General features: G+C 33.8%; 1 protein-coding gene across 3 annotated transcripts in view; it reads right to left on the bottom strand.

Moving 5' to 3' along the window:
• Positions 1-18,635, bottom strand: part of RICTOR (RPTOR independent companion of MTOR complex 2) — a 41,337-nt gene extending 22,702 nt beyond the window's left edge. For 2 of the 3 annotated variants that reach the window (XM_068990512.1, XM_068990513.1), the window contains exons 1-16: positions 18,587-18,635; positions 15,032-15,114; positions 13,623-13,710; positions 12,880-12,970; positions 12,701-12,767; positions 12,494-12,574; positions 10,794-10,894; positions 8,943-9,108; positions 8,547-8,648; positions 8,378-8,424; positions 6,726-6,861; positions 6,135-6,334; positions 4,845-4,971; positions 4,284-4,448; positions 4,043-4,119; positions 3,532-3,610 (exon numbers count right to left, since the gene is read on the bottom strand). In XM_068990512.1, coding sequence (XP_068846613.1) covers positions 3,532-3,610; positions 4,043-4,119; positions 4,284-4,448; positions 4,845-4,971; positions 6,135-6,334; positions 6,726-6,861; positions 8,378-8,424; positions 8,547-8,648; positions 8,943-9,108; positions 10,794-10,894; positions 12,494-12,574; positions 12,701-12,767; positions 12,880-12,970; positions 13,623-13,710; positions 15,032-15,114; positions 18,587-18,620 — 1,644 coding nt within the window. In that variant the 5' untranslated portion in view covers positions 18,621-18,635. The remainder of the gene's footprint in view (positions 1-3,531; positions 3,611-4,042; positions 4,120-4,283; positions 4,449-4,844; positions 4,972-6,134; positions 6,335-6,725; positions 6,862-8,377; positions 8,425-8,546; positions 8,649-8,942; positions 9,109-10,793; positions 10,895-12,493; positions 12,575-12,700; positions 12,768-12,879; positions 12,971-13,622; positions 13,711-15,031; positions 15,115-18,586) is intronic. The other variant, XM_068990514.1, reaches the window with a different exon arrangement.
• Positions 18,636-25,146: the final 6,511 nt, after the last annotated feature.

The raw sequence follows: 25,146 nt of genomic DNA, 5'->3' as shown, positions 1-25,146 counted from the left end.
CCACTGAAGAGAATTAGGTAGCTCTAAATGCACAACTCTGAAAAGATATCTCACATATACTGCTAAAGAAAAAAATTAAATACAGTCCTATTTACAGGTGTGAGTGAATTTATCTATTTTTAATCGAAGAATATATACTTACAGATGTACAAAACATCTTTAAATGTATACAAAATCTTAACAAACATTACCTTCAGAAAAGACAGAGTAAAGGGGCAGGGAGATATTTTTCATTTTAAACCATCTTCTACTACTTCAATTTAATGAGTTACCTTAACTCCTTACTTAGAGACTCTAAAAGCTTACTTTTTCTTTTTAATTTATTATTTTTTAATATAAATTTATTTACTTTAATTGGAGCTTAATTACTTTTCAATATTGTATTGGTTTTGCCATACATCAACATGAATCTGCCACAGGTAAACACATGTTCCCCATCCTGAATCCCCCTCCCTCCTCGTACCATCCCTCTGGGTCGTCCCAGTGCACCTGCTTTTCTTTTAGATTCTTTGCTGTGCAAAAGTAATGTAAGAGTTTCATTATATTATCAGCAAACCAAATTATTACTACTGCTATAACACTACCATAATCTTCTCTAGACATGAAAATCTCAGTACAAAAATACAAATTAAGGCAAGTATTTTGAGCTTTATGAAGGAATAGTTACATTCATGTGGTACTGTTTGGCTAGTCTTTTGACCAGTGGCAACCATGTGGAACAACACACTAGCAAAGGCCAGGGGTATGGTTTGTAACGATGAAATGCAGTGAGTTTCTAATATGGATCATCTTGAGGGTTCTGCCTCAAGGAGGCAGGGAGGGACAAGACCCCAAATGAGGGTATACCTCTGAGGGTATACCTCTAGATACTAGGAGGTACTAAGTAAGCAACCAGAGGAGCCACTTCTCTGGTCAAAGGAACTACAAATGAGAGATCTCCAGAGTGAAGTCTTGGAGGAATTTATGAACATAAGACCTGAGTAAAAAGAAAAATCAACATTTGAAATCTGCCCTCCCCAAAGCTAACAGCCCCAGGTAATAACTACATCAGCTGGGTAAGACTGTCCATGAATTCTCATCCGTTCTTCCTCCTCTCCCTCTTGCTCTAAAGCTGGAGAGGCTCTAAATCTGCAGCTGGTAAATGGGGAGGAGATAAACAATAAAGAATGATGAAATGAACCATACCCCCTCTTTTATTGCAGGTTTCTAAGTCTGTACTAAGCCTGGGCTAGGAGAGAAAGTTTTAAATCAAATGAGTGGATTTTCAGTATGATTCTGGCCTGGATGTTTTATTACCTAGAAAAAGAGCATCAACTTTATCATGGCATGCTACGAACTCTTGGGAGAAAATCAAACATAGAGGAAAGAGCATCAAGGGCTCTGGAATCAAAAGTGCCCCTGGCTCTGTTATTTTCAAGCTTTGTGACCTAGGATAAATTAGGTTACTCATCTCAGCATCTACATTTTCCTTCATAAAACAGAAATAATAGCAAACATTTCACAGAGTTGCTGTGAGGATTAAATGAGGTAATACTTGAAAAGCACTAAGTTTAATGGTAGGCAATCACTATTCACAAATTAATTTCCCATTCTCTAATTAATTTGAGAGAGTAGACTATATTGTCTTTGTTTTTACTTTTGTTTTTACTCCCATTTACTGGCTAAACTCACTATAACTGCAAGTTAGCATCTGTTTGCAACTTTCTACTGAAATTGCTCTGGCAAAATTCACCAATGACCTGTCACATTCAACAGTGTTTTTTCTAGTGTTTACCTTATCTGACCTCTCTCAAGAATATATACCACTGGCCTCTCCTTCCTGAAGCATCGTTTAGTGAAATCATTCTGATAATTTTTCCTCAGTGTCCCCATCCTTTTGTTCCCCTCATTAAAGCAGAGTGTTCTCTAGGGAGCAATTTCCAGTTTTATTTTTTTGTTCTTTACATTTCCCTTGGTGATCTCACTCAATTCAAATTTCAACTACTACTATTCACTGACAACTCCCAAACTGCCATCTTCAGCTCCAGATCCACATTTCCAAGTATTTTCTGGATACCATCACGTGCCATCCCATAGGCAATAGCAGTTCAACTTATTCTAAATTTAGTATCCTCAATCCTGCGAATCACAGTCTCTTAATGACAAGCCATTATTTACTCAGGCATTCAAATTGGAAACCATTAAGAGTCAAGTAATCCTCATTTATTATATCTAATCAGTTCATGAATTCTGTCCATCTTATTTTAAAAATGCCCAGAAAATATGTCTCTATCAAATCTTACCACCACTGAAGTTCATGCTCTTACCAATTTTGCTTCTAAACCAGATATTCGGTATTCCTAGATACTTTCACTTTTTTTTTTTTTTAAGTGAGGATAATCTTCTGTTTAGGGAATGAAACTATTATGTCTTTATTTCAGTTTTCCAATTCACCAATTACTGAAAGACTCCATGCCTTAAGTTGTATGCTTTACAGTTACAGTATTTCTGTTCCATCCAGTTTTGAGAGATAATTGACATCCAGCAGTGTGTGCATCCAGCATAATGATTTGACTTACACACATCTGAAATGACTATCACAATAAGTTTAGTGAACATAGATTATTTTATATAGATACAAAACTAAAGAAATAAAATATTTTCCCTTGTGATAAGAACTCTCAGGATTTACTCAACAACTTTGATATATAACATTCAACAAAGCTAATTATATTTATCATGTTGTATATTATATCCCTAGTACTTATTTTAAGTGTATAAATGGAAGTTTGTATCTTTTGACTGCCTTCATCTAGTTTCTTCTACCCCCACATCCCACCTCTGGTAACTATAACTATAGTTTCATTAATTTTTTTAAAATTAGACTATCTTATGAAATATGGTTCAATACAGACAATATAAACAATGATCTGAATTCAATAAAGGAAAATCTGGGAATCATTTATGTTAGGACTGATTATTCTATGAGCTTCTAAGATGCTTTGATGATTTCTAATGCTTCAAGTTAACTGAAGCCACAGTGATGACCAGCTAAAGAAAAGCTAGAGAGATAACCAATACCTTCAAACTAGTCCCTTCTTCCTAGATGTTCCTATTATGTACAACAGCAAGAAGTTTGCTCTCAGATTTATGAAAAGTCTACCCTAAAATGAAGTTTAATAATTAGATTATTATATCTGCTTGGTAGAACTGTTTTATACTCTTCAGTTAGGAAAACTGTTTTAAGTTTCAGTTCAAAAGGGCTGTAAAAGGAACCCAAAATAAAAGAAATGATGATGGTAAGCAGGGTTGACCAACGATACCAGTAGATTAAAGCTGAAAGCAAAATTTCAACAGAAAACATACAAAATCAACAATTCACACTATAAAATAACTGTAGTTTAAAAAATGGATGAATATGAAAATAAGTAACAGAATTTTAAGACCTGACTTCATATGAATATTTAAATATTTAACTTTAATTTCAAAATCCTCAAATCTATTTTCTAAAATAAAAACATACAAACTGAAACTTATTCAACAGAAAGTTACCTTGTGCCACTTTTCCAACTGTTTTGTTACATAACCCCTTTCATTCAAATAGGAAAACCCTTTTGGAATGGAGAGAAATCTGTAAAGTGCAACAGGCAACAGTTTAACATTGGGTCTCACAAAAAATTGTTTATAAAGCTAAAGTATCTCAAACCAAATACACTTAAGCCCAAAGACTTTAAGAACACTGCCTTAAAGAGGTCAATTATCTTATAATTTCAAATACAAATACTTTGAAAATCTTTGCAAAAAACATGAATCCAACCGCAGTAAAGAAAATGTTATAAAAAGAATGAGGACACATAGAAATGAAAATGAAACACTATGGAAAAAAATGAAAAGCCAGAGTCTCAGTATTAAAGGATGCCCAATATTCTAAAATGGGCCTCTTTCAGAAGTTAACAGCTAAACTCTTTAGAGTGCTTCCTTTACAGATTTGAATCCAGCTTTAATACACACTGCCAGAGAGCACACAAAAGAAAACTACATGAAAATTTTTCTTAAAATTTACCTCAGGAGGAGAAGCAAACCCTTGTCCCCAAGGTGAGATAAAGCTGGCTTCATCTGAATAAGTGCATGAAGATTGGCCTAAAATAAATAATTAGGCAAATTAATAACTGCATGAAGATAGTAAATTCTCTACTTCCAAAACCACTATATTACATACATTATAATTTCACACAGTTTTCTATCAAACTTGAATAGTTTCATAAAAATTCATATCTAAGTATTTTAAGATAATGAAATTTCACCTTGTCTTCACATGCTTCATCGAGAATATCAAGGGCCTCAGAAGAAATCGTTTTGTTTTTATCATGCAGCTGGGTCACTAGTAATTCAATTCCCCAATTATTGAAGAATTCAACATTAGCTCTCAATAATACTCTCAAATGTTTTGTTGCATACAGTCTGCAGGCCTATAAAGATAAATGAGAACATTAAAAAAAACAAAAACAAAAACCAACCACCACCATCCAAACTTCACTATAGACAGTCCATCTGACTTTGTTTTAGAAGAGCTTTACACTTGAAAAGGGCAGAAAGACTGGAATTGACAGTCTAGCCCTTGATACAAATGTATTTTTTAGTCCCAGTATAATAAAATACTGTTATCTATCTAGCTGCTTCAAAGCATTTCTCTTTATATAAAAATATGGGTACTATAGTCGAGTTCTCTGGACAAACTAAAATTTAAAAATAAACTCAAATTCCATCCCATAGTCTTAAATTTATAATTTTATTAAGCTAAAGTTTATAAAATACTGAACTAACTTGTTATGAATTTATAGTTCTATTGCCTATGTTATACTCACATCAGTGGCTGCTGTTAAGATTTTGGAAAGGATGACTCTGGCCAAACCATCTCTGCTATAGTCCAAGCTTGAGACAGTCAGTTTTAGCAAGTGATCTTGGTTTTTCAAGGAGCAAAGGTTAAGTAAACTAAAAAATGATGAAAATAATAAAGGTTACTAGAAATTACTGTACTGATTCATTAATTCAACAAATATTTTAAAATTCCTAATAAGCATTTCTAAAAGAATGCACTTAAGAAATAACCCATTTTTAAAAAAGCATCAGAGCATCAAGACAACTCTAATTAAATTTTTTTTGTATTTTAACGAAACTTTTTGCCTTTTCATACTATTTGTGGGATTCTCAAGGCAAGAATACTGAAGTGGTTTGCCATTTCCTTCTCCAGTGGACCACGTTTTTTTCAGGACTCTTCATGACCCATCATCCATCTTGGGTGGCCCTACATGGCATGGCTCATAGTTTCACTGAGTTAGACAAAGCTGTGGTCCATGTGATTAGTTTGGTTAGTTTTCTGTGATTGTGGTTTTCATTCTGTCTGCCCTCTGACAGATAAGGATTAGAGGCTTGTGGAAGCTTCCTGATGGGAGGGACTGGCTGTGGGGAAAACTGGACCTTGCTCTGGTGGCAAGGCCAAGCTTAGTAAATCCTGAATCCAATTTTCTGCTGATGGGTGGGGCTGTGTTCCTTCCCTATTGTTTGGCCTGAGGCCAAACTATGGTAAGGGTAATGGCGGTAATGGCAAACTCCTTCAAAAGGACTTAGGCCAGCAGGCTCCCAGGACTGCTGTAGTATGTGTCCCTGACCCTGCAGCAGGCCACGGTCAACCCAGGTTTCCACCAGAGACTCCAGGACACTCACAGGCAAGTCTCTTGGACTGCACGATCAAACCAGTCAATCCTAAAGGAAATCAACCCTCACTGGAAGGACTGGTGCAGAAGCTGAAGCTCCAATACTTTGGCCACCTGATGTGAAGAGCTGATTCGTTAGAAAAGACCTTGATGTTGGGAAAGATTGAAGGCAGGAGGAGAAGCGGACAACAGAGGACAAGATGTTGGATGGCATCACCAACTCAATGGACATGAGTTTGAACAAGCTCCGGGGGACGGAGGACTGGGAAGCCTGGCATGCTGCAGTCCATGGGGTCACAAAGAGATGGACATGACTGAGGTACTGAATAACAACAATAAAACTTACCAAATACAGGTACACAGACTAAAAAGCATACCCTTTCTGATCACATTAAAAATAAAGTTTAGGTATATACTGAAACAGAATCTAGGAATGCTCACCATTGAAATACGCTGCATTTTTCCAGCATTTTGACGCCATGAGGGTGGCAAGAAAGTGTTCCAATAAATAAAAAGTAGTGTTGACTAAGAGTAGTCAATAAACCATTATTTTGAAGGCTTCTTTCAGGTTTCATTCCAGAAGAGGCATTGAGCCATTGAACAATATCCTTTACTAGATCTTCTAAGTATCCCTGCCCATCCTAAAAGCAAATACATTATGATATTGCTAGAAAAGCAGTTAGTGTCTACCATTAGAAAAATCAACTCGATTAATCAAGTCCAAAACATTTAATAATAATGAAGTTACTAATAACAGACATTAATCTCTGAGTATCTGTACTTTTTAATCCTATTCAATACAATGCTGCATGAGATGGTATTATTTTCCATTTTACCAAAAGAAAACCAGGTCTTTTAGAAGGCAAATAACTTGTCCGAAGTCACATAAATAGCTAGCGACTAAGGATAAAAATCTAGGTCTGGGCTCATTCTATGTTTCTAAATATAGCTTACACATATTCAAAAATAAAAGGAAGGGGGCAAATTCAGTGAAAAACATGTCCTCTGGAAAATATTCAAAGTGCCTATTACCTCTTCAGACTCAAGAAGAAATTCTGTAAACTGACAACCCACAACTGTGAGCTGTTTGGACTTGGCAAAATCCAGATCCAGATTGGCGTATAACTTACTACTGGGCTTGTAAAAATAAAGTAGTCTTCGTACAAACCTAAGATTAAAATAAAAAATCAGCAACAAAGTAATAAACCAAACAATTATTTTAGAATCTTAACCATAGCTTTTGAATACGTTTTGAGTTTAAACCATTGGGGTAAAAAAAATAAATAAATAAAAAATAAACCATTGGGGTAAACGGCAAGAAATTTAAGAAACACATTTGGAACATTCTACACATGCACGTACGTGCGTGCGTGCGTGCACGTGCACGCGCACACACACACACACAAATAATCCCCTTCATTATAAAACATATCTCCGTGAAATAAGAATTTTATGGTGAGATGCCTGATAGAAAATAGTGGAGAAGATGCTAGCAGGAAAAATGCAAACGTAACACTGCTAGAAGATACACAGTTGGATAAATATGATGAAACCACCTGGATATAAATTTTCATTCTTCTTCTTCTTTTTGACAAGTATACATTTTATTTTACTGTTAGGTCTTTTTTTAAAAAAACTCTATTTAATCCTAGAATATATATATTTTCTTCTACTATACTTTATGAATTTATACTAGATAATTGCACACAAATGTTACTATACTATGATTTTGTCAGTTTTTCACAATTAGGCAAAAAGTCAACAATAAAAGCTTCAGGTAAAATTTAAACAACTGAATTTATAAAGCAATGGATGATATTTTCATGTTATAATTTTCAATATTATGTTCTAAGCTTCCATTTAATTTAGTTCAATTTAATTCCTATGCTATTATCCAATCTAATAAAGATGTCAGGTCCAGGAGCTGGAGAAACAAAGTTGAATGAGACTTCATATCTGTTCTCACAGGTCTGAAAAGTCAGTGCTATGCTTCTTTATCCCAACGTAATTTATATTCTCTATACATTTCTCAAAATGTGAAGAGATGATAATAATCAATAATAATACCAATGATGTGAACTTTTCAAAAACATGAAGTAAAAGCTCTCTTATTCAAAGAAATCAACACTGGTGGTTGGGTAATCTAAACTCAGAAGGAATAAAAATGCATGGGGTACTAGAAAACAGCATAATACCTTTAAGTATTGTATATGCTATAAACATAAGCTGTTTTATGGAAGGTGTGGCTGGTTAAGGGCAGTGTAAAGAAGAAGAAGAATGAATAACTTCCAAACTCACATGCAAAAGAAATCAGAATATTTAAAATGGCCATCATTTTGAGAGGGAGACATTATGCTCTTAATATATCATTCTCATATGTTACAGCCAAGATTAGTACATTGCTGATACTCTTGATTTCAGAAAACTTTTATCTTAAGTATTTCATTTGTTCCAAAACTAAAACCAGAATGTAAATAACCAGAAAAAGAATTAGTTGATGATTTTTGGTTATAAAACACAAGCTATATATAAAAATAAGTATCAATATGTACCTACTGAATACAAACTATTAAAAAGTAAGAATGTATGTTTAAAACATCAATTACTACTTTTAACAGGTATCAGGCATAATATAATTCAAATTTAAGTTCTTTATATTTAAATGCAAAACAGTTCTTACATACCTGTGCAACTGTTCATCTTTATAGTTTCTTAGATTTACATTTGGCCACTAGAAAAACATAATATGTTGTATTACATACTTATTAATTCCTAAACATATAATTATGATGAATTGCAATGAATAATAAAATGAAACCAATCAAGCCATTATCAAGAAGTATCCTATCAAACCTTAAGAATGGTCCCAATAAGATTCCAATTCCATTCAAGATTCTCTTTATGTTGAAGGACTTGGCTATCTCTAAGGTTCATTAGAAGAGCTTCCTCTGTATCCTAAATCACCAGAAAGTAATAAGAAAAATAAAGAAAAACTGGCCTTACATCAAATAGCAGTTGAAATTTTAAAAACAAAAAGAAAACATTTTCATTTAAGGAGAATTATCAAGGTTCTTCAAAAAGTTACAAAAACTCAGCTCAACTGCCCAATCATTATAAAACTTATTAGAAGCTTTTTGAAAATCCATATGCATGAATAAAACTGCTAACTCAAGCATGTATATGCCTACTAAAATACAGTGGCTAAGAATTAGGAAATTAAAGTAAAAATCGCATCTTCTGCATCAGTACCTTAAGAACAAATATATCTTTCTGGGCTCGGAGATACTGATCCCGTTTCTGATGTGTTGCAATTGCTTTCTGAATAATGTGATCTAAATGAAGGCTATAAGGTTTAGGTCCTCGTTTTTTCATTTCATGGAAGCGTTTTAAACAGTTCAAAGCTGCACTGGCTCGCCTAAATGAGGAAAAAAATTCAATTAATACTGTAACAGGGATAGCATAATTTTAAAGAGATCACTTTGGTAAACTATTCTATTGAAATTTACATAAATGCAGACTAGATACTGTTACTAAAAAGTAAATGATTTAATCAAATTTGGAACCACAAAGAAAAAGATAAACAAGAACACTGCTGATTTGTATGAAGAAACACTCATTATTCAGATTCAACAAAACATACTAATTTTTTCTTATAGTGGTGGTGGTACAAGTTGTATGTTAGTTTTAAGAACTCCCTCCTCAAGGTCCAAACTGAAGTTTTATATATTTTTTTATTTTAAAACTCTGCTTTTCACATTTAAGGCCTTGATCCATATGAAACTGATTTTTATTTAAGGTATGAGGTTGGATAACCAACGATTCCAATATTAACAGAATAGTCTCTATTTTCCCTACTAATCTGCAACTGTAAATGAAATCCTTTTAAAACTTATTTTTAATTCCCTTTTATTGTAATAAATACAAACTGGATTCAAAATTTAAAAACTTTGAGATGTGCCCAGATTGGCAAGTACTTATCAGTAAAGACAGCTTACCAAGCTCAAAAAATAATTCTATTATCATTGGAATTTTGAAGGTAAATTTGAATTCCTGATGAATGCCAAAATCCATGGATATAAGCTGACTCAAAGAGTTCAGGTCTACCAGGCTTTGAGAAAGTACATTTTTTCCATGAAGAAACTACTAAAATAAGAGCTGAATGCCACCAATACCAATGTAAGCCTGAAGTCAGAACTGATGATCCCTAATGCCCTCAGTTTATAATATAACCTCAATCTGTTAAATAATAGTATTCTCATTGGTAGATTTTAAATTAATAAAAAAATACTATTTATTTATAGTGAAGCCCTTATGTGTACTTTTAAATAAAGCTAACTAAACTTTTGAGAATTGTAGTATAACTTAACAAAAATTCCTGCTTCTGACTAAGCTAATGAACATTTTAAAACATTACAGAAAAAAAAAATGAAGCCTAAATATATAAATTTTTCTGATCATAAAGAGAAAAAAAAAAAGACATCCTTGGACTAGACATAATCTTTATCAGATGAAAAAAGATTCCTACCATCACTATACAATCAGGCTCCTCCACCTTCCGTTTTAAATTATATTTTATTGTTAGTCCTTGAATTCAGCAGTTACAGCTCTATCACCATACTTTAGTTTATAAATTCTATATTTGCAGCATTCCCTTCAGCATTAAGGGTTTAGCTTATTTCAATGCCTAAAGTGTGAGCTACTAAATTCCAACATCTTTTTTCTCAACATTTTTAACTCCATATATTAAAAAAATTAGTCTTTGTGCTTTAATCTGATATAATTTAGACATTGAGAAAGAGACTGAATTGTTTCTCAAAACATACAATAGTCCAAAAAAACTCTCAATCCCAATATTGTTACTGATCCAGTAGAAATTTTATGTCCTTGTCCAGAAACACGTGAGAAAAGGTTGACTTTACCAAGCCAAAATACTTTGTAGCCTAAAATACAAATTATTTTTAAAAACTACAAATTTTCCTCTTATCCAAAGGCTTCCTCAGGAATAACCTATATATACTACTTTCTTAAAAAGAAGATAAGGACATCTAAGTGAGTATTAAATATACTACACACAAGCTTTGCTAGAACTTGGATACTTACAATCTCTTTTCCTTAGGGATATCAAAGGATGCAGCCATATTCATTAGGGTTGGCAGGCAGTGCAAATGATGGCTATGTGAATGAGGAAGAATTGTGTTTGCCTAAAATGAAAAATAGTATTTTATAAAAAGTTGAAAAAGAATATTTTATGTTATAGATTATCCAGATATAATGCCGAAGACTGAGATTTTTACTCATGAAGCTAATTATATACTTTCTAATACATACTTATTATTTTTATCTTATTTGCTTTCATCAAGGATGACATGTAACAAATACCAGGATACAGGCTCAGATTACATTAATAAAACTCTAAATTACATAGATCCTTTATCATAACTTTAAATTACAATCTTAAGTGGTACCCAATTAAACTCAATTCTTAAATAATTTAAAAGGATGATAGGTCAAAACTTAGATTCAGTGCTATAATGTTATGTTAAAAGTAGAATTTAAAATGCTGGATGCAATATCATAATTTATGAGTTTACCTCTTAGGTTTAAAAGCTAGCTTCTCAAAAGTGGTCTCATAATTCCAACAATCTTTAAAATAATAAACTTGCCTTTTGCTTTCCAAACAAAACCCGCAATATTAATTCTTTCATAGATGGGCTTAACAGAGCAAGTGGCTAAATAACTTACTGATAAACAAGACAGTTATCACTGAACTGCTTAATTTTCTTTTACTCACTCACAAAGCTGAACTTCTATATAGAAAAAACCCTGGTGATGGAGGGGACCAAACACAACTATAAAAACAAAAAATAATCTGACAGTAATAACAAGCCATAACATAATTTCAAATGATTTGCCATAGGGTTGCTGCTGCTGGTTACTTCTTCCTTAATTAGTTCAGAGTGGTTCTTTTTATTTAGCATTTTATTAACTAATGGGCTTCCCAGGTGGCTGAGACGGTAAAGAATACACTTGCAATGCAGGAAACCTGGTTCAATCTCTGGGTTGGGATGATCCCCTGGAGAAGGGAACGGCTACCCACTCCAGTATTCTGGCCTGGAGAATTCCATGGACAGAGGAGTCTGGCAGGCTACAGTCCATGGGGTTGCAAAGAGTTGGACATGACTGAGTGACTTTCACACTTATTAACTAACAGACCTAGAAATAGAAATTTCTAACTTGTAAATGGTCAAAGTATCCTCACTACTTCATCTGCTAGGTATTGAAAATGACCAGATCACTTGGCTAGCTCGTTTCCACGAGTTACTGATGTCATAAAACCATGTCCCCCCCAAAAATATTCCAACCTTTCAATACAAACCTCACCTGACAAGTTTACAGAGAAATACATGTTCAAATAAGGCAGTTATATTTAGATTTTTCCTTCACAAAGTTTTCTACTGTTATCAATTTAATCCCTAGCTGACTAAAGTATTATCTATAGTTTTGTAATTCTGTAATTTTTAGGTAGGAAGTCATTCTAAAGATTCTAAAGAAAGATATTTATGAACTCAAAATGTCAACATTGAAAGCGAATATTCAGTACTTTATATTTTTTCCATTTAAAAAATTAGTCTATATATATGATACAAAGTATCAAGGGCTCTTTGTAATGCAAAGATATATATCCAAATAAATGAAAACTTATGTTTTTGAGATAATGCAAAGTAACACTGTTAAAATAGCCTTATTTCATAAATTAAAGCATTAATGTACAAAACATAATTGAAAGTTGTTAAACTTACCATATGCAAAAGTTCTCCTAAAAGGATGGTGGCTCTAACTGAGATATGGTCATCACTGTTTGTTATTACCTCAACCAAACCCTTTGAAAATAAAAAGAAAATATCATAGTTGCAAAACAGCATACATGAACACATCTATGTATCATGTTTGTTGCTCTAAAAGAACTGCTAGAGAAAATAAAATAGAAAAAGGTTTATAATTCTTACTTCTAAAAGTCCATTACGAATAAATGCTGAGAGTATCAGTGCCAAATAATTATCCATGAGGTCTGGCCTGGAAATAAATACAGCACAGAAAAATTTAAATCTTGTTCCATACACTAGAAAATTGAACATAACAATAGCAACTGTAATGAATCTGAATTATTTCTGTACTTAAATTCTACCTGGATCTGGCACGATGAGGAAGAATAGTTTTTGCCTCAGCTGCTACAAAGCCATCTGAAAGCCTCCAACTGTCTTGGAATCTACCTGGATCTAAAATAAATTTAGTTAGTTAGAGGAAAATAATACATCAATGAAACACTTTAAATAACCATCAGCTAAACAGGCTATCCATGGACAGAGGAGCCTGGCAGGTTACACTCCATAGGGTTGCAAAGGGTCAGACACGACTGAAGCAATTTAGCACAGCATAGCATACACCAGGCTATAAATAATTTTAACTGTTGGCTAAAAAAAAAAAAAAAAAAAAAAAGACTCAAAAAGGCACACAGAAAAAAAATGATCTGTAAATGAAGGGTTTACATAAATCTAACTTTAACTTTCTTCATTGAAGGGTTTAGAGTCATTTAGCTAAAATAAAATTTAAAAAGTCAAATAATCTAATTTGAGAACTGCAAAAGGTTTCTTATTATCTCCTCTCTTCCTTTCCTGATCCATCCTTCTATTATTAATTTCACTGCTAATTTTAGGAGTTAGGATGATGGAGAAGAAATTAAAATTTCTTTTTAGAAATTCACCTGAGATTTTATTTTTATATTAATTTCATGCCACACATATGCAATAAGAAAAGAAAATGATATTCAATACTTATTTTAGCATTTTCCCTTGGAGGGACTCTGCCTCCATTAGGTAAGTCATTTAAAAAATTATAATATTTGAACAGTGAATGCACTTCAATACTTACCTACACTGAGCAGTGCTTCTATGAACTCTTCAGTCACAACAGGTAGAGGAAGACGAAATATATCATAAAGCACTTCAAGGAGACCTCGCTGAAAGTAAAAAAAAAAAAAAAAAACACCAGTTAATTTGTTTCTATGGAATAAATCTGCACTTAAAAATTTTTAAATGTCCTATTCACAAATTTAAAAATTGGTAAAAACAGAACTACCATATTTTAGAAAACTACTGTATCTGCCTATATTAAAGTACTGAATGCTTACTACATATACATAACTTTTTCAATATATCTTGTATTATCCCCATTGTAGACATGAAGAAATAGATTTAAAGGTTAAAAATAATTTGCCTAAGGTCATGGAGCTATAAATAATAAAATCAGGAGTCAAACTTCAGTCTGCCCAAACTCAAAAGAGCATTGTTTTTATGCTGAGTAAGAAGTCGACTGAATTGGAACCTTTAGTTCCCTGCTTATAGATCTCTCCATCCTTAATTACATCCTTCCATGGTTTAGATGCTTTTATTTTTAGTTCACATTTTAAGCAAGGCACCTCTAGCTAATATTTATACTATTAATTAGAAACAGGGGGGCGAGTTTTGTTCCTTTGAACATTAAAAGAAAAACATAGAAGGGGAAAAGGAAGAACCTTGTGAAGAGTTAATTTCTTTTCCTCTAATTTCAATCTGTTTTAGCTGTTTTATACAATTCTTATACATTAATAATTTAGAAAGTAAAGTGTTAGTTACTCAGTTGTGTCTGACTCTCTGCCACCCCATGGACTGTAGCCCGCCAGGCTCCTCTGCCCATGGAATTCTCCAGGCAAGAAAACTGGAGTGGGTTGTCATTTCCTTATCCAGGGGACCTTCCCAACTCAGGGCTAGAACCTGGGTCTCCTGCATTGCAGGCAAATTCTTTACCATCTGAGCCACCAGGAAAGCCCTAATAATTCAGGACTATGTCTAATAAATAAGCATATAAATACCCCAATTTTAATCAAAAGCATTACTCATAACATAAAAAGTTAGAAGGTGTAAGTTGCATAACTACTATGCTTACTTTTCCCTAAGTATAGTTTTCTGTATTGCTTGAAACTTTTACAATGAGAATGCTCCTGTGAAACGTCTATACTTTTTATTAAATAAAGCGTAATTTCAAAGAAAGAAAAGGCATAATTAATGTCATATTTTAATCTAATTTTAATACATCCATAGTTCCTAACAACAGCACTGTTTCAAATGATTCATATTATTTTCCTTAGTGTTCAACTAAGTCATAAATATTTATTCCTGTATTTTTAAAATGTTCTGTGATACAGATTAACAATTCATGAGGAAAAACACCACCTGAAACTTTTCTCCAATTAATTTCCTCCACTCAAATTCCAGGGATGATACAGAGTAATTTTTACCTACCCTTATTTCCATATTTGGAATGCAAAGTACTCCAATTAGAGACTGAATCCCAGAGTTTCCAGGTTTACATAAATTAATAATACCTATGAAGGATAAAAAGAAAAAAAGATCACTGATTTGAATTTCAAAAGATGTATTCATAATACAAAATGTGACATTTTTCTAAGCTAAATTACACTATTATATTATCTGATCATCATAAGTGATAGTATATTTCAAACATTCTCTGAATTTCCAACTAGGGAGAGATTAGCAATAATTTTACCATTTAAATTACATCCAAAAAGGTTCTCAAGAAATTCTGGACTACTCGGCAATAGAAATAAAAGCAAAAATATGGCTTTCTCTGGGTATATGCCCAGGAGTGGGATTGCTACATCATATGGTAACTCTATTGATATTTTTAGTTTTTTAAGGAATCTCCATATGGTTCTCCAATAGTGGCTGTTTAAATTTGCATTCCCAGTAACAGTGTCCCTTTTCTCCACACCTTCTCTACATTTACTGCCTACAGATTTTTTTAACAATGCCATTCTGGTCAGTGTTAGGTGATACCTCACTGTAGTTTTGATTTGCATTTCCTTTTCTGAGTGAACTCTGGGAGTGGTTGATGGACAGGGAGGCCTGGCGTGCTGCGATTCATGGGGCTGCAAAGAGTCGGACACAACGGAGCGACTGAACTGAACTGAACTAATGATATTGAGCATTTTTTCATGTGCTTTTTGGCCATGTGTATGTCTTCTTTGGAGAAATGTTTATTTAGACCTTCCACCCATTTTTTTGATTGAGTCATTTCATTTGGGTCTTTGATATTGAGTTGCATGAATCATTTATATATTTTGAAGAGATTAATCCCTTGGTCAGTTGCTTCATTTGCAAATATTTTCTCCCAGTCTGAGGGCTGCCTTTCTGTTTTGTTTATGGTTCCCTTGGCTGTACAAAAGCTTTTAAGTTAAATTAGATCCATTTGTTTATTTGGGCTTTTTTGTTTTGTTTTTTTCACTACTCTAGGAGAAATGAATAAAAAACAATTTAAAAAAGATCAGGCTGTGATTTGGGTAAAAGGGTGTTCTGCCTATATTTTCCTCTAAGAGTTTTATAGTGTCTGGCCTTAGAGGTCTTTAATCCATTTTGAATTTATTTTTGTGTATGGTGCTAGAATGTTCTAATTTCATTCTTTTATATGTAGCTGTCCAGTTTCCCAGCACCAACCACTTACTGAAGAAACTATCTTTTCTCCACTGCATATTCTTGCCTCCTTTGTCACAGATTGATTAACCATAGGTGAGTGGGTTTATTTCTGTGCTTTCTATCCTTTTCTATTGATCTATATATATCTGTTTTTGTGCCAATACCATATCATTTTGATAACTGTAGCTTTGTAGGATAGTCTGAAGTCAGGGAGACTAATTCCTCTAGCTCCATTTTTTCTTTCTCAAAATTGCTTTCACTATTCAGGGCCTTTTGTGTTTCCATACAAATTTTTGTTCTAGTTCTGAGAAAAATTCCATTGGTAATTTGATAGAGATTGCACTGAATCTGTAGATTGCTTTGGATAGCAGAGTCATTTTCACAAACTAAGAACATGATATACCAAGAATATGTGGTACATATATACAATGGACTACTACTCAGCAATAAAAAAGAAAAAATAATGCCATTTGAAACAACGTGGATGAACCTGGAGACTGTCATGCTGAGTGAAGTAATTCAGACACAAAAAGACAGATATGATATTGCTTATATGTGGAATCTAAAGAAAAGGGGACAGGATACAAATGAACTTACAAAACAGAAGTCAAGTCATAGATGTAGGAAACAAACTTATGGTTACCAGGGGATGGAGGTGGGGATAAACTGGAAGACCAGGACTGACATATATACACTACTATGTATAAAATAGGTAACTAATAATAACCTACTGTATAGCACAGGGAACACTGCTCAATACTTTGTAATGGCCTATTTGAGAAGAAAATATTTTTTTTTAAAGTGGATATATGCATAATTGATTCACTTTGCTGTACACCTGAACCTAACACAACACTGTAAATAAACTGTACTCCAAAAAAAAAATTTTTACAAGAAAAGCAAAAATGAATAAATGAGACCTAATCAAATTTTTAAGCTTTTTTATAGAAAGGAAACCATAAGCAAAATGAAAAGACAACTTACAGAATGGGAGAAAGTATTTGCAAATGATGCAACTGACAAGGGATTAACTTCCAAAATATCTAAACAGCTCATACAACACAGTAACAAAAAAAACAAAGCAATCTAGTTAAAAAAAAAAGGGGGGGGCAGGGGGACCTAAGTAGATATGTCTCCCAATAACACATGCAGATGGTCAATAGGCACACAAAAAGATGTTCAACATCACTAATTATTATTAGACAAATGCAAATCAAAACTACAATGAGGTATTACCTCACACCAGTCAGAATGTCCCTCATTAAAAAGTCTACAAATACTAAACACAGGAGAGGCTGTGGAGCAACAGAAAGCCTCTCACACTATTGGCAGGAATGTAAATTAATGTAGCCATTATAGAAAATAGTATGGAGGTTTCCTTAGAAACTAAAAATAGACTTAACGTATGATCCTGGAATTCTACTCCTGAGCATATATCCAGAGAAAACTCTAATGTGAAAAGATACATCCACCCCAGTGTTCACTGCAGCACTATTTTAATAGTCAAGACACAGAAGCAACTTAAATGTCCATCAACAGATGAACAGATAAATGAAATATTATTCAGCCATAATACAGAATAAAATAATGGCATATGTAGCAACACAGATGGAACTAGAGATTATCATCATACTAAATGAAGTCAAAGACAAATTTATATGTGGAATCTAAAATATGATACAAATGAACTTATTTATGAAAACATAAACAGACTTGCAAACAGAGAAAACAAACATATGGTTACCAAGGGGGAAAAGAAGTGAGGGAGCAATAAATTAGGAGTTTGGGATTTATAGATACACACTGCTATATATAAAATAAACAAGGTCCTACAGTATAGGTATAGCACAGACAACTATATTCATTATAACAAACCATAATGGAAAGAATATGAAAAAGAACATATATATACATATATATCTGAATCACTCTGCTATACACCAGAAGCACATTATAAATCAACTATATTTCAATAAGAAATTAAATTAAAAGAACACATCCCAAAACAAAATAAACAAAAGGAAAGGTATTTGGGACTACTATCTTGCTTATTAGGTATTTACAATATTCTACATTTTACCTTAAGGTAAGAAATTTTAGCTACGTATTCAACTAACATTCTTAAAATCTTTTTTGGTATAGATCATGTTCAAATTTTTTATTTAAATGCCTAGGTTATCATCAGCATGTTGACTTACAAATTTTGGTCAATTTTAATACTGTGTATTAAACCTCTCTTGGTTCTAATGATAACACATAAAAAAAGACCATGTTAACATATAAATGAGATGCTACAATAAGTTAACATTTGAAAAAATAGTCAACTTTGTCTTAAACGATATAAAGTAACACAGAGGAACATACCTGCCCATGACCGGAATGTTGCTATGATTCCCATTTTACTGGCTAGAAACCTTGCTTCTCTGTCTTCTCTGTTGGGTGGGGTGGGGGTAGAGTCAAAGAAATTAAATATTTAAATAAAAAGTAAGTTTTTCCCTATTACTATATCAGAGTAACAGCTATCACTACTTAATATTTAAATATTTACATAGGAAATTGAAAAATACATTTAAAAAGATCTACCTCAAAGCAAATTACTCAATTATGTATTGATCATGCCTTCCCACATGTGAAACTCACATTTTAAAACAAATTATAAATTCTGCTTTTCTGAGTTCTACTTTTCCTGCTCTTTCTGAAAACTATTCTTAGATAGCCCACTAACACCTGTAAGCATTGGCAACACCACCAGCCTGCTTAAGAAACATCTCTGTCAAAAGACTGCCCTTTAGCAAAGAAAATTACCAGATAAACCTCTTACTGTTACTACATGTGTTCTCTTTACTTCAAGTCTTGTCCCAAACTTATCTGAGCAAGCTTATTCTACTTATTCTACCAAGCAAGCTCAACAAGCCGTATATTCACTGGTATTATTAAATAATTAGGCATTATTACTCATTTACTTCTAAGTTCATTCAGGTTGTTAGCAGAATCCACTTTTGCTGTTGTACAACTGAGGTTTCGGTTTTCTGTCAGCTGGGGCCTACTACCAACTACTTTCTTCTTTTATAACTGGTATCCAATCATCTCACTTGTTTCTTTCTATGTAATAGTTTATGACAATCAACTAACCAATAGAACTATTTACATTGTTAAACACTGTTTATGTATGGCACATGGCCAGTTTTACTTAATTAGCAATCATGTACTTCTATGTCACCTCAACCATCTCTACCCTGTCAACAGCCCATTTCTTTTCCATGCCATATTTTTCACTTTTCTAATAAAGTTCTTAACAGTTTGCGAATACAAAAATCTAGAGAGTTGGTAAGGGAAAAAAGACATAAAGAGTAAAGAATAATGAAAGGAAATAAAATTAAAGAATGGTAAGCAAGCAGTTTATAAAAGTGGAACGCAATAGTTAAAAATATCCCCCCATACATACAGACCAACCACACTGAGCTCTGCTGTACTAATCAACATGAGACTGTTTAACAGAAACTGAAATGGGGACATGGGGTGGTGGAAGAAATGAGAATTAGATAACTGTGTGACTAAACTTCTGGTGCTCCTTATCTTAAAAATGTTTGTGACACACTTGTATTGACTGCCTGGTAACCCATTCTCTAACCTATTCAATAAATTGGTAGTTTTATTGAAAAAGAAAACCCCATCCATTTCCTTATGCCCTAGCCATAATGTACCCATGCTACAGAAACTGCCCATACTCCAGAAACTTAAGGAAAGAAAAGTATTGAACCAAACAGGAAAGACAGGATTTTGGTGGAATATACTCTCCACCCAACCACAACTCTAAGTATCCTGGTTCATTTCTTATTTATCCTGGTAGGCAAAATTCTAAAAATACCCCTGTCTTCTCAAGACTGCAGGTCTTAATCCCTGGATCCCTGTGAATATGGTATCACTGCCATGAATGTGATTATGTTTATATCATACAGCCCAACAGACCTTAAGATACGGAGATCATCTGGTAGGCTTGATCTGGAGAGCTTTCTCTAGCTGGAGGGAGAAGAGGAAGTCAGAGAAAGACTCAAAGCACAAAGATTCAAGGAATTTCTGTTGTGTTTGAAGATGGAGAGTGCCATGTGCCAAGACAAGAAGGTGGCCTTTAGAATCTGAGAGAAGGCCCCAGTTGACATCAAGAAAACAGGAACTTCAGTTGTACAAGAGCAAGGAATGAATTCTGCCAACACTCTGAGTGAACTTAGAGATAAATGGATTCTTCACTAAAACCTCCAGATAAGAACCATGCCAGACCTCTAACCTACTCAATTGTGAACTAATAAACTGATGCTATTTTAAACCACTGTATTTATAATGGTTTGTCATGCAGCAATAGAAAATGGATACATTCTTCATCAGTAAGGAGAATGCCCAAGTGTCATAGGAAGCCAAGAAAGAAAAGGGCTGAAGAATCTCAATTCATAACTTAGCAAAAATAAAGTCTGAGAAGTCTTAACTAGAGAACAACTATTCTTAATTTCTTAGCTCAGGAAATGATGTTAGTTAGCATGCAATGCATCCACAGTGATGGAGGTATTTCAAGATATGAAACAGCTATTTTTAATTCTGGAGAAAAATGAAAAACAACAAAAATATGCCCATTCACAATGTTCCCAAACTTAGTGGAGGAATTTAAAAAACGTGTATCTGCAATTCAACAAACCTACTATGCTACACCTGATAGCATATTTATTGGAACTGTGTCATTGGCAAAACTCCACAGATAAATTATTTGACCTCTAAATAAATTTAAATATAATTATTCCAGCATTCCTAGTGAACACATGCTTTTCTCTCCCAAAAGACTCTGAAAAATCATCCTACTTCATTTCTGGAAAATAATCTTTATCTCCTTTTATTTCCTTATTAACCTTACTCTCAAAATTCTACATGGCTTATCTTTCTGCATACTCAATTTAAGGCAGCTCTTCATTCTACTCATTATTATTTTATTCTTTTAGTCTTTCAATGTAATTATGCTAAAAATATGTACAATGGTGCTGGAGAAGACTCTTGAGAGTCCCCTGGGCAGCAACATCAAACCAGTCAATCCTAAAGGAAATCAATCCTGAATATTCATTGGAAGGACTGATGCTGAAGCTGATGTTCCAATATCTCAGTCACCTGATACACAGAGCCAACTCACTAAAAAAGTCCCTGATGCTGGAAAAGACTGAGGGCAAGAGGAGAAGGGGGCAACAGAGCATGAGATGGTTGGGTAGCATCACCAACTCAATGGACGTGATGAGTTTGAACAAACTTCAGGAGACAGTGAAGGACAGGGAAGCCTGGCATGCTGCAGTCCATGGAGTCTCGAAGAGTCAGACATGACTTAGTAACTGAACATCAACAAATGTACAATAGAGAAATGATTAAAGGTCTAGGTTTCTACTGCCACCTACCTTAGATTATTAAAATAAGAAACTAATTTCAAGTCTTTAAATTTCCCAAAAGCTTACTTTTAATTTTTAAGCCACAGTTAATTATGAGAGAACTACAATATAACTCCATGAAATAGGAAATTTACTTAAACTCATTCTGCTCTGGCTTGACATACAAATTAGGCAAATCTAAAGTTTTAACAGCAACACACAAGGTACTCACTTTAGCTGTCCTTCAGCTGTATCTGGACTATGTCTGTAGTGAAAATCGGTGTAGGGTGCTAAAATTCTCTAATAAAAGGAAAAAGCAAGAAAAAGAAAAGAGTCCTTATAAAATGCACTCTTCCTTTAACAAGCTAAAATTCATTCAACTTCTCTGTATTTCTAATAATCCCAACTAGAGCTTATCTGAAGAGCTTATTTCTTCAAACTCATCATCAAGGAATATATCTGAGTGATTTCTTTTAATGTACAGTTTTTGAACTTTTAAATTGACAGGTATTGTACCTATTAAACAGTGCACAAATCACAAATGTGAGGTTTGATAGATTTTTCTCAAACTAAACACACTCACTGTAACTAGAATCCTCAAAGCCTCCTTTTTCTCCCCCCAAGATGACTACACAGATTTCTAACACTATGAGTTAGTGTTGCTTATTTTTGAACATTATTTAAATGTCTTTATTTTATAAATTCCATTATTTTTGTTGCTAGTATAAAGAAATCCAAGTTGTTATTGTGTATTGGCCTTTGTATTTAGCAGCCTTGTTAATAAGCTCATGTATTTCAGAACTTAAACTACTGTAATTTATTTACCTCACCCCCCTGCTCTGCACTGATTACATTATTGTGGTCTGAATTTTATTTTAAAATACTTAGGACATTACAAATACTGGTTTTGACAATGAGTAGTCTTTTATATTTAGTCATATGTGTACCTTTTTTTGCCACCCTTCGTTCTTTCTTGCATTTTCTGGTCTCAGATCATTTTCGTTCTGACTAAGGAGTCCCTTATTGGAGAAGGAAGTGGCAACCCACTCCAGTGTTCTTGCCTGGAGAATCCCAAGGACGGGGGAGCCTGGTGGGCTGCCGTCTATGGGGTCGCACAGAGTCGGACACCACTGAAGTGACACAGCAGCAGCAGCAGCAAGGAGTCCCTTTAACCTTCCTTTCTGTCTGTCTCATTTTTTAAATAACAATAAATATTTATTATCTCACATAGCTTCTGTGAGTCAGGACTCTAGAAGAGTTTAGCTGTGCAGTTATGACTCAGGTCCATCATAACATCACAGTAAAAATATTGGTCAGGGGTACAGTCATCTCAAGGCTTGACTAAAGCTGTAGAATCCGCTTCAAGATGGTTCACTCACTACATGCAAATTGTTATCAACAGGGCTGAGTTCCTTCTCATGTGTGCCTCATTGTAGGCTGTATTACTGTCTTCATGACATAAAGGCAAGGAATCCAAGAAAGAATCGTTTTTCTTTAGATTTCCTTGGGTCTTTTTATGTTAGTCTTAAAAGTCTTTATTTTACCTTTGTTTTTGAAAGACATTTTCTCTGGGGTAGGTGGCATTATTTTCTTTTGCACTCTAAAGATGCCATTCTACTGTCTTCTGGTTCTACTATTTCTGTTGGGAAATCAGCTGTCAGATTTGTTCCTTTGAAAGTAGTCTTTTTTTCTCAAGCTGATTTTAAGATTTTTAGTTATCTTGGTTTTCACCAATCTTACCATGATGTGCCTATGAGTTGTTTTCTTTATATTACCTTGAGTTTTCTGAGCTTTATGAAGTTTCACCAGTTTTAAAAACAAAGTTTTGACCACAGTTTCTTTGGATATTTGTTTCTGCTTTTTCTCTCTCTCTTCTCCAAAGACAACAATTATGTTTTATCCCTTTTGTTCTGTTCATTTTCTTCCTATTACCCACCTGCAAATGCTTTGATTTCTGACTTATCTTTCAGTTTACTAATGACACCTTCTTGTCCAAAATGAGTTTTTAATTTCATCTAGTTCACAATTTCAGGTATTATATTTTTTGATACTAGCTCCATTTGATTTATTTTTCATATTCCAATTAGATGGTGAAATTCTCCATTATTTCATCTATTTTCTTTTTCTCCATTTTTCTTAATAAGTTAGTCATGGGTGTTTTAAAATCTTTTCCCTCTGGCTGCAATATCTGAATCACCTGTGGATATGTGTCTATGGAATTCCTTTTGAGTTTTCAATTATACAGTCATAACCTCTTGCATGTATTCTTTTTTATTTACATAGTCAAATTTCTGACTGAATGATGGACACTGTAAATTTGATTAAAGGTTCCAAGTGATGTTATCTCCATTAAGAGACGGTTCATCCTTTCCTCTGCAGTCAGGTCAATTAAAGGGAGTGATCAGTTTATTCTAATCACCAAGTTAAACTGAAACAACACTGCAATTCTGTTAAGATTTGAGTGTACCCTTGGTTTTCCTTGTTCTAAAGAATGGACCTCCAAATCTGTAAATAGAGATTTTAGCAAACTTTTTTTTTCTCTTCAGCAGTGAGAGACTGGTTAATTTTTCTACATACTTCGTAAGTTTTGAACTTAAATCTTTAAATACTCATCGAGAATTGCTTCAGAATTTGGAACATGTTAAGAACAGGAAAAAGTTATCAACTTAAGAGTGAAAATTTATAAAAATATAGTTAATAAAAATGGGGACAAGATTCTCTTAACAGCAGACTCTAGGATGAAGATAACGATAAAGTAGAAGATAATACTTTGTCCACCTCATGCAAAGAGTTGACCCATTGGAAAAGACCCTGATGCTGGGAGGGATTGGGGGCAGGAGGAGAAGGGGATGACAGAGGAAGAGATGGCTGGATGGCATCACTGACTCGGTGCACATGAGTTTGGGTGAACTCCGGGAGTTGGTGATGGACAGGGATGCCTGGCATGCTGCAATTCGTGGGGTCGCAAAGAGTTGGACACGACTGAGTGACTGAACTGAACTGAACTGAATGGTAATTAATGATTTAATATCCAAGGCAATCAGTATTTACTGAATATTAATTATGTGTCAAGTAGTAACTAAAAAATTTATGTAGATTAGAACGAATATATGTAAAACACTTGGAAATATTACCTTATTATAAGCTTTACAGGAATGCTAGGTGCTATTACTATTACCATTATTATTATAGTATTTATTCTTCACAATAATTAAAGTAAAAGCCATGACTTTTATTTTACCTAGTGAAAAATGGATCCAAAAGAGGCTAATAACTTGCCCCACATTATAAAGCTACTGCTGCTGCTGCTAAGTCGCTTCAGTCGTGTCCGACTCTGTGCGACCCCATAAAGCTAGTAGGTTATAGAACAAAAAAATCAAAACCAGATCTGTAAAGCCTGAAGTCTACGCTTTCAATCACTATGCTACACCAGAGGAATCTTGTTAAAGAAAAAAGAACTAACATTTTAAAAAAACAAGAAAGAAGCAAAGATGGTAGTGTACTTAAAAAGTCCACCATATTCTTTGA

The sequence above is a fragment of the Capricornis sumatraensis genome, chromosome 18, assembly GCF_032405125.1.
Source record: "Capricornis sumatraensis isolate serow.1 chromosome 18, serow.2, whole genome shotgun sequence".
In the NCBI taxonomy this organism is placed as follows: domain Eukaryota; kingdom Metazoa; phylum Chordata; class Mammalia; order Artiodactyla; family Bovidae; genus Capricornis; species Capricornis sumatraensis.
Note: the sequence above shows the minus strand (reverse complement) of the source record. Positions and strands in the feature narration are given on the sequence as shown.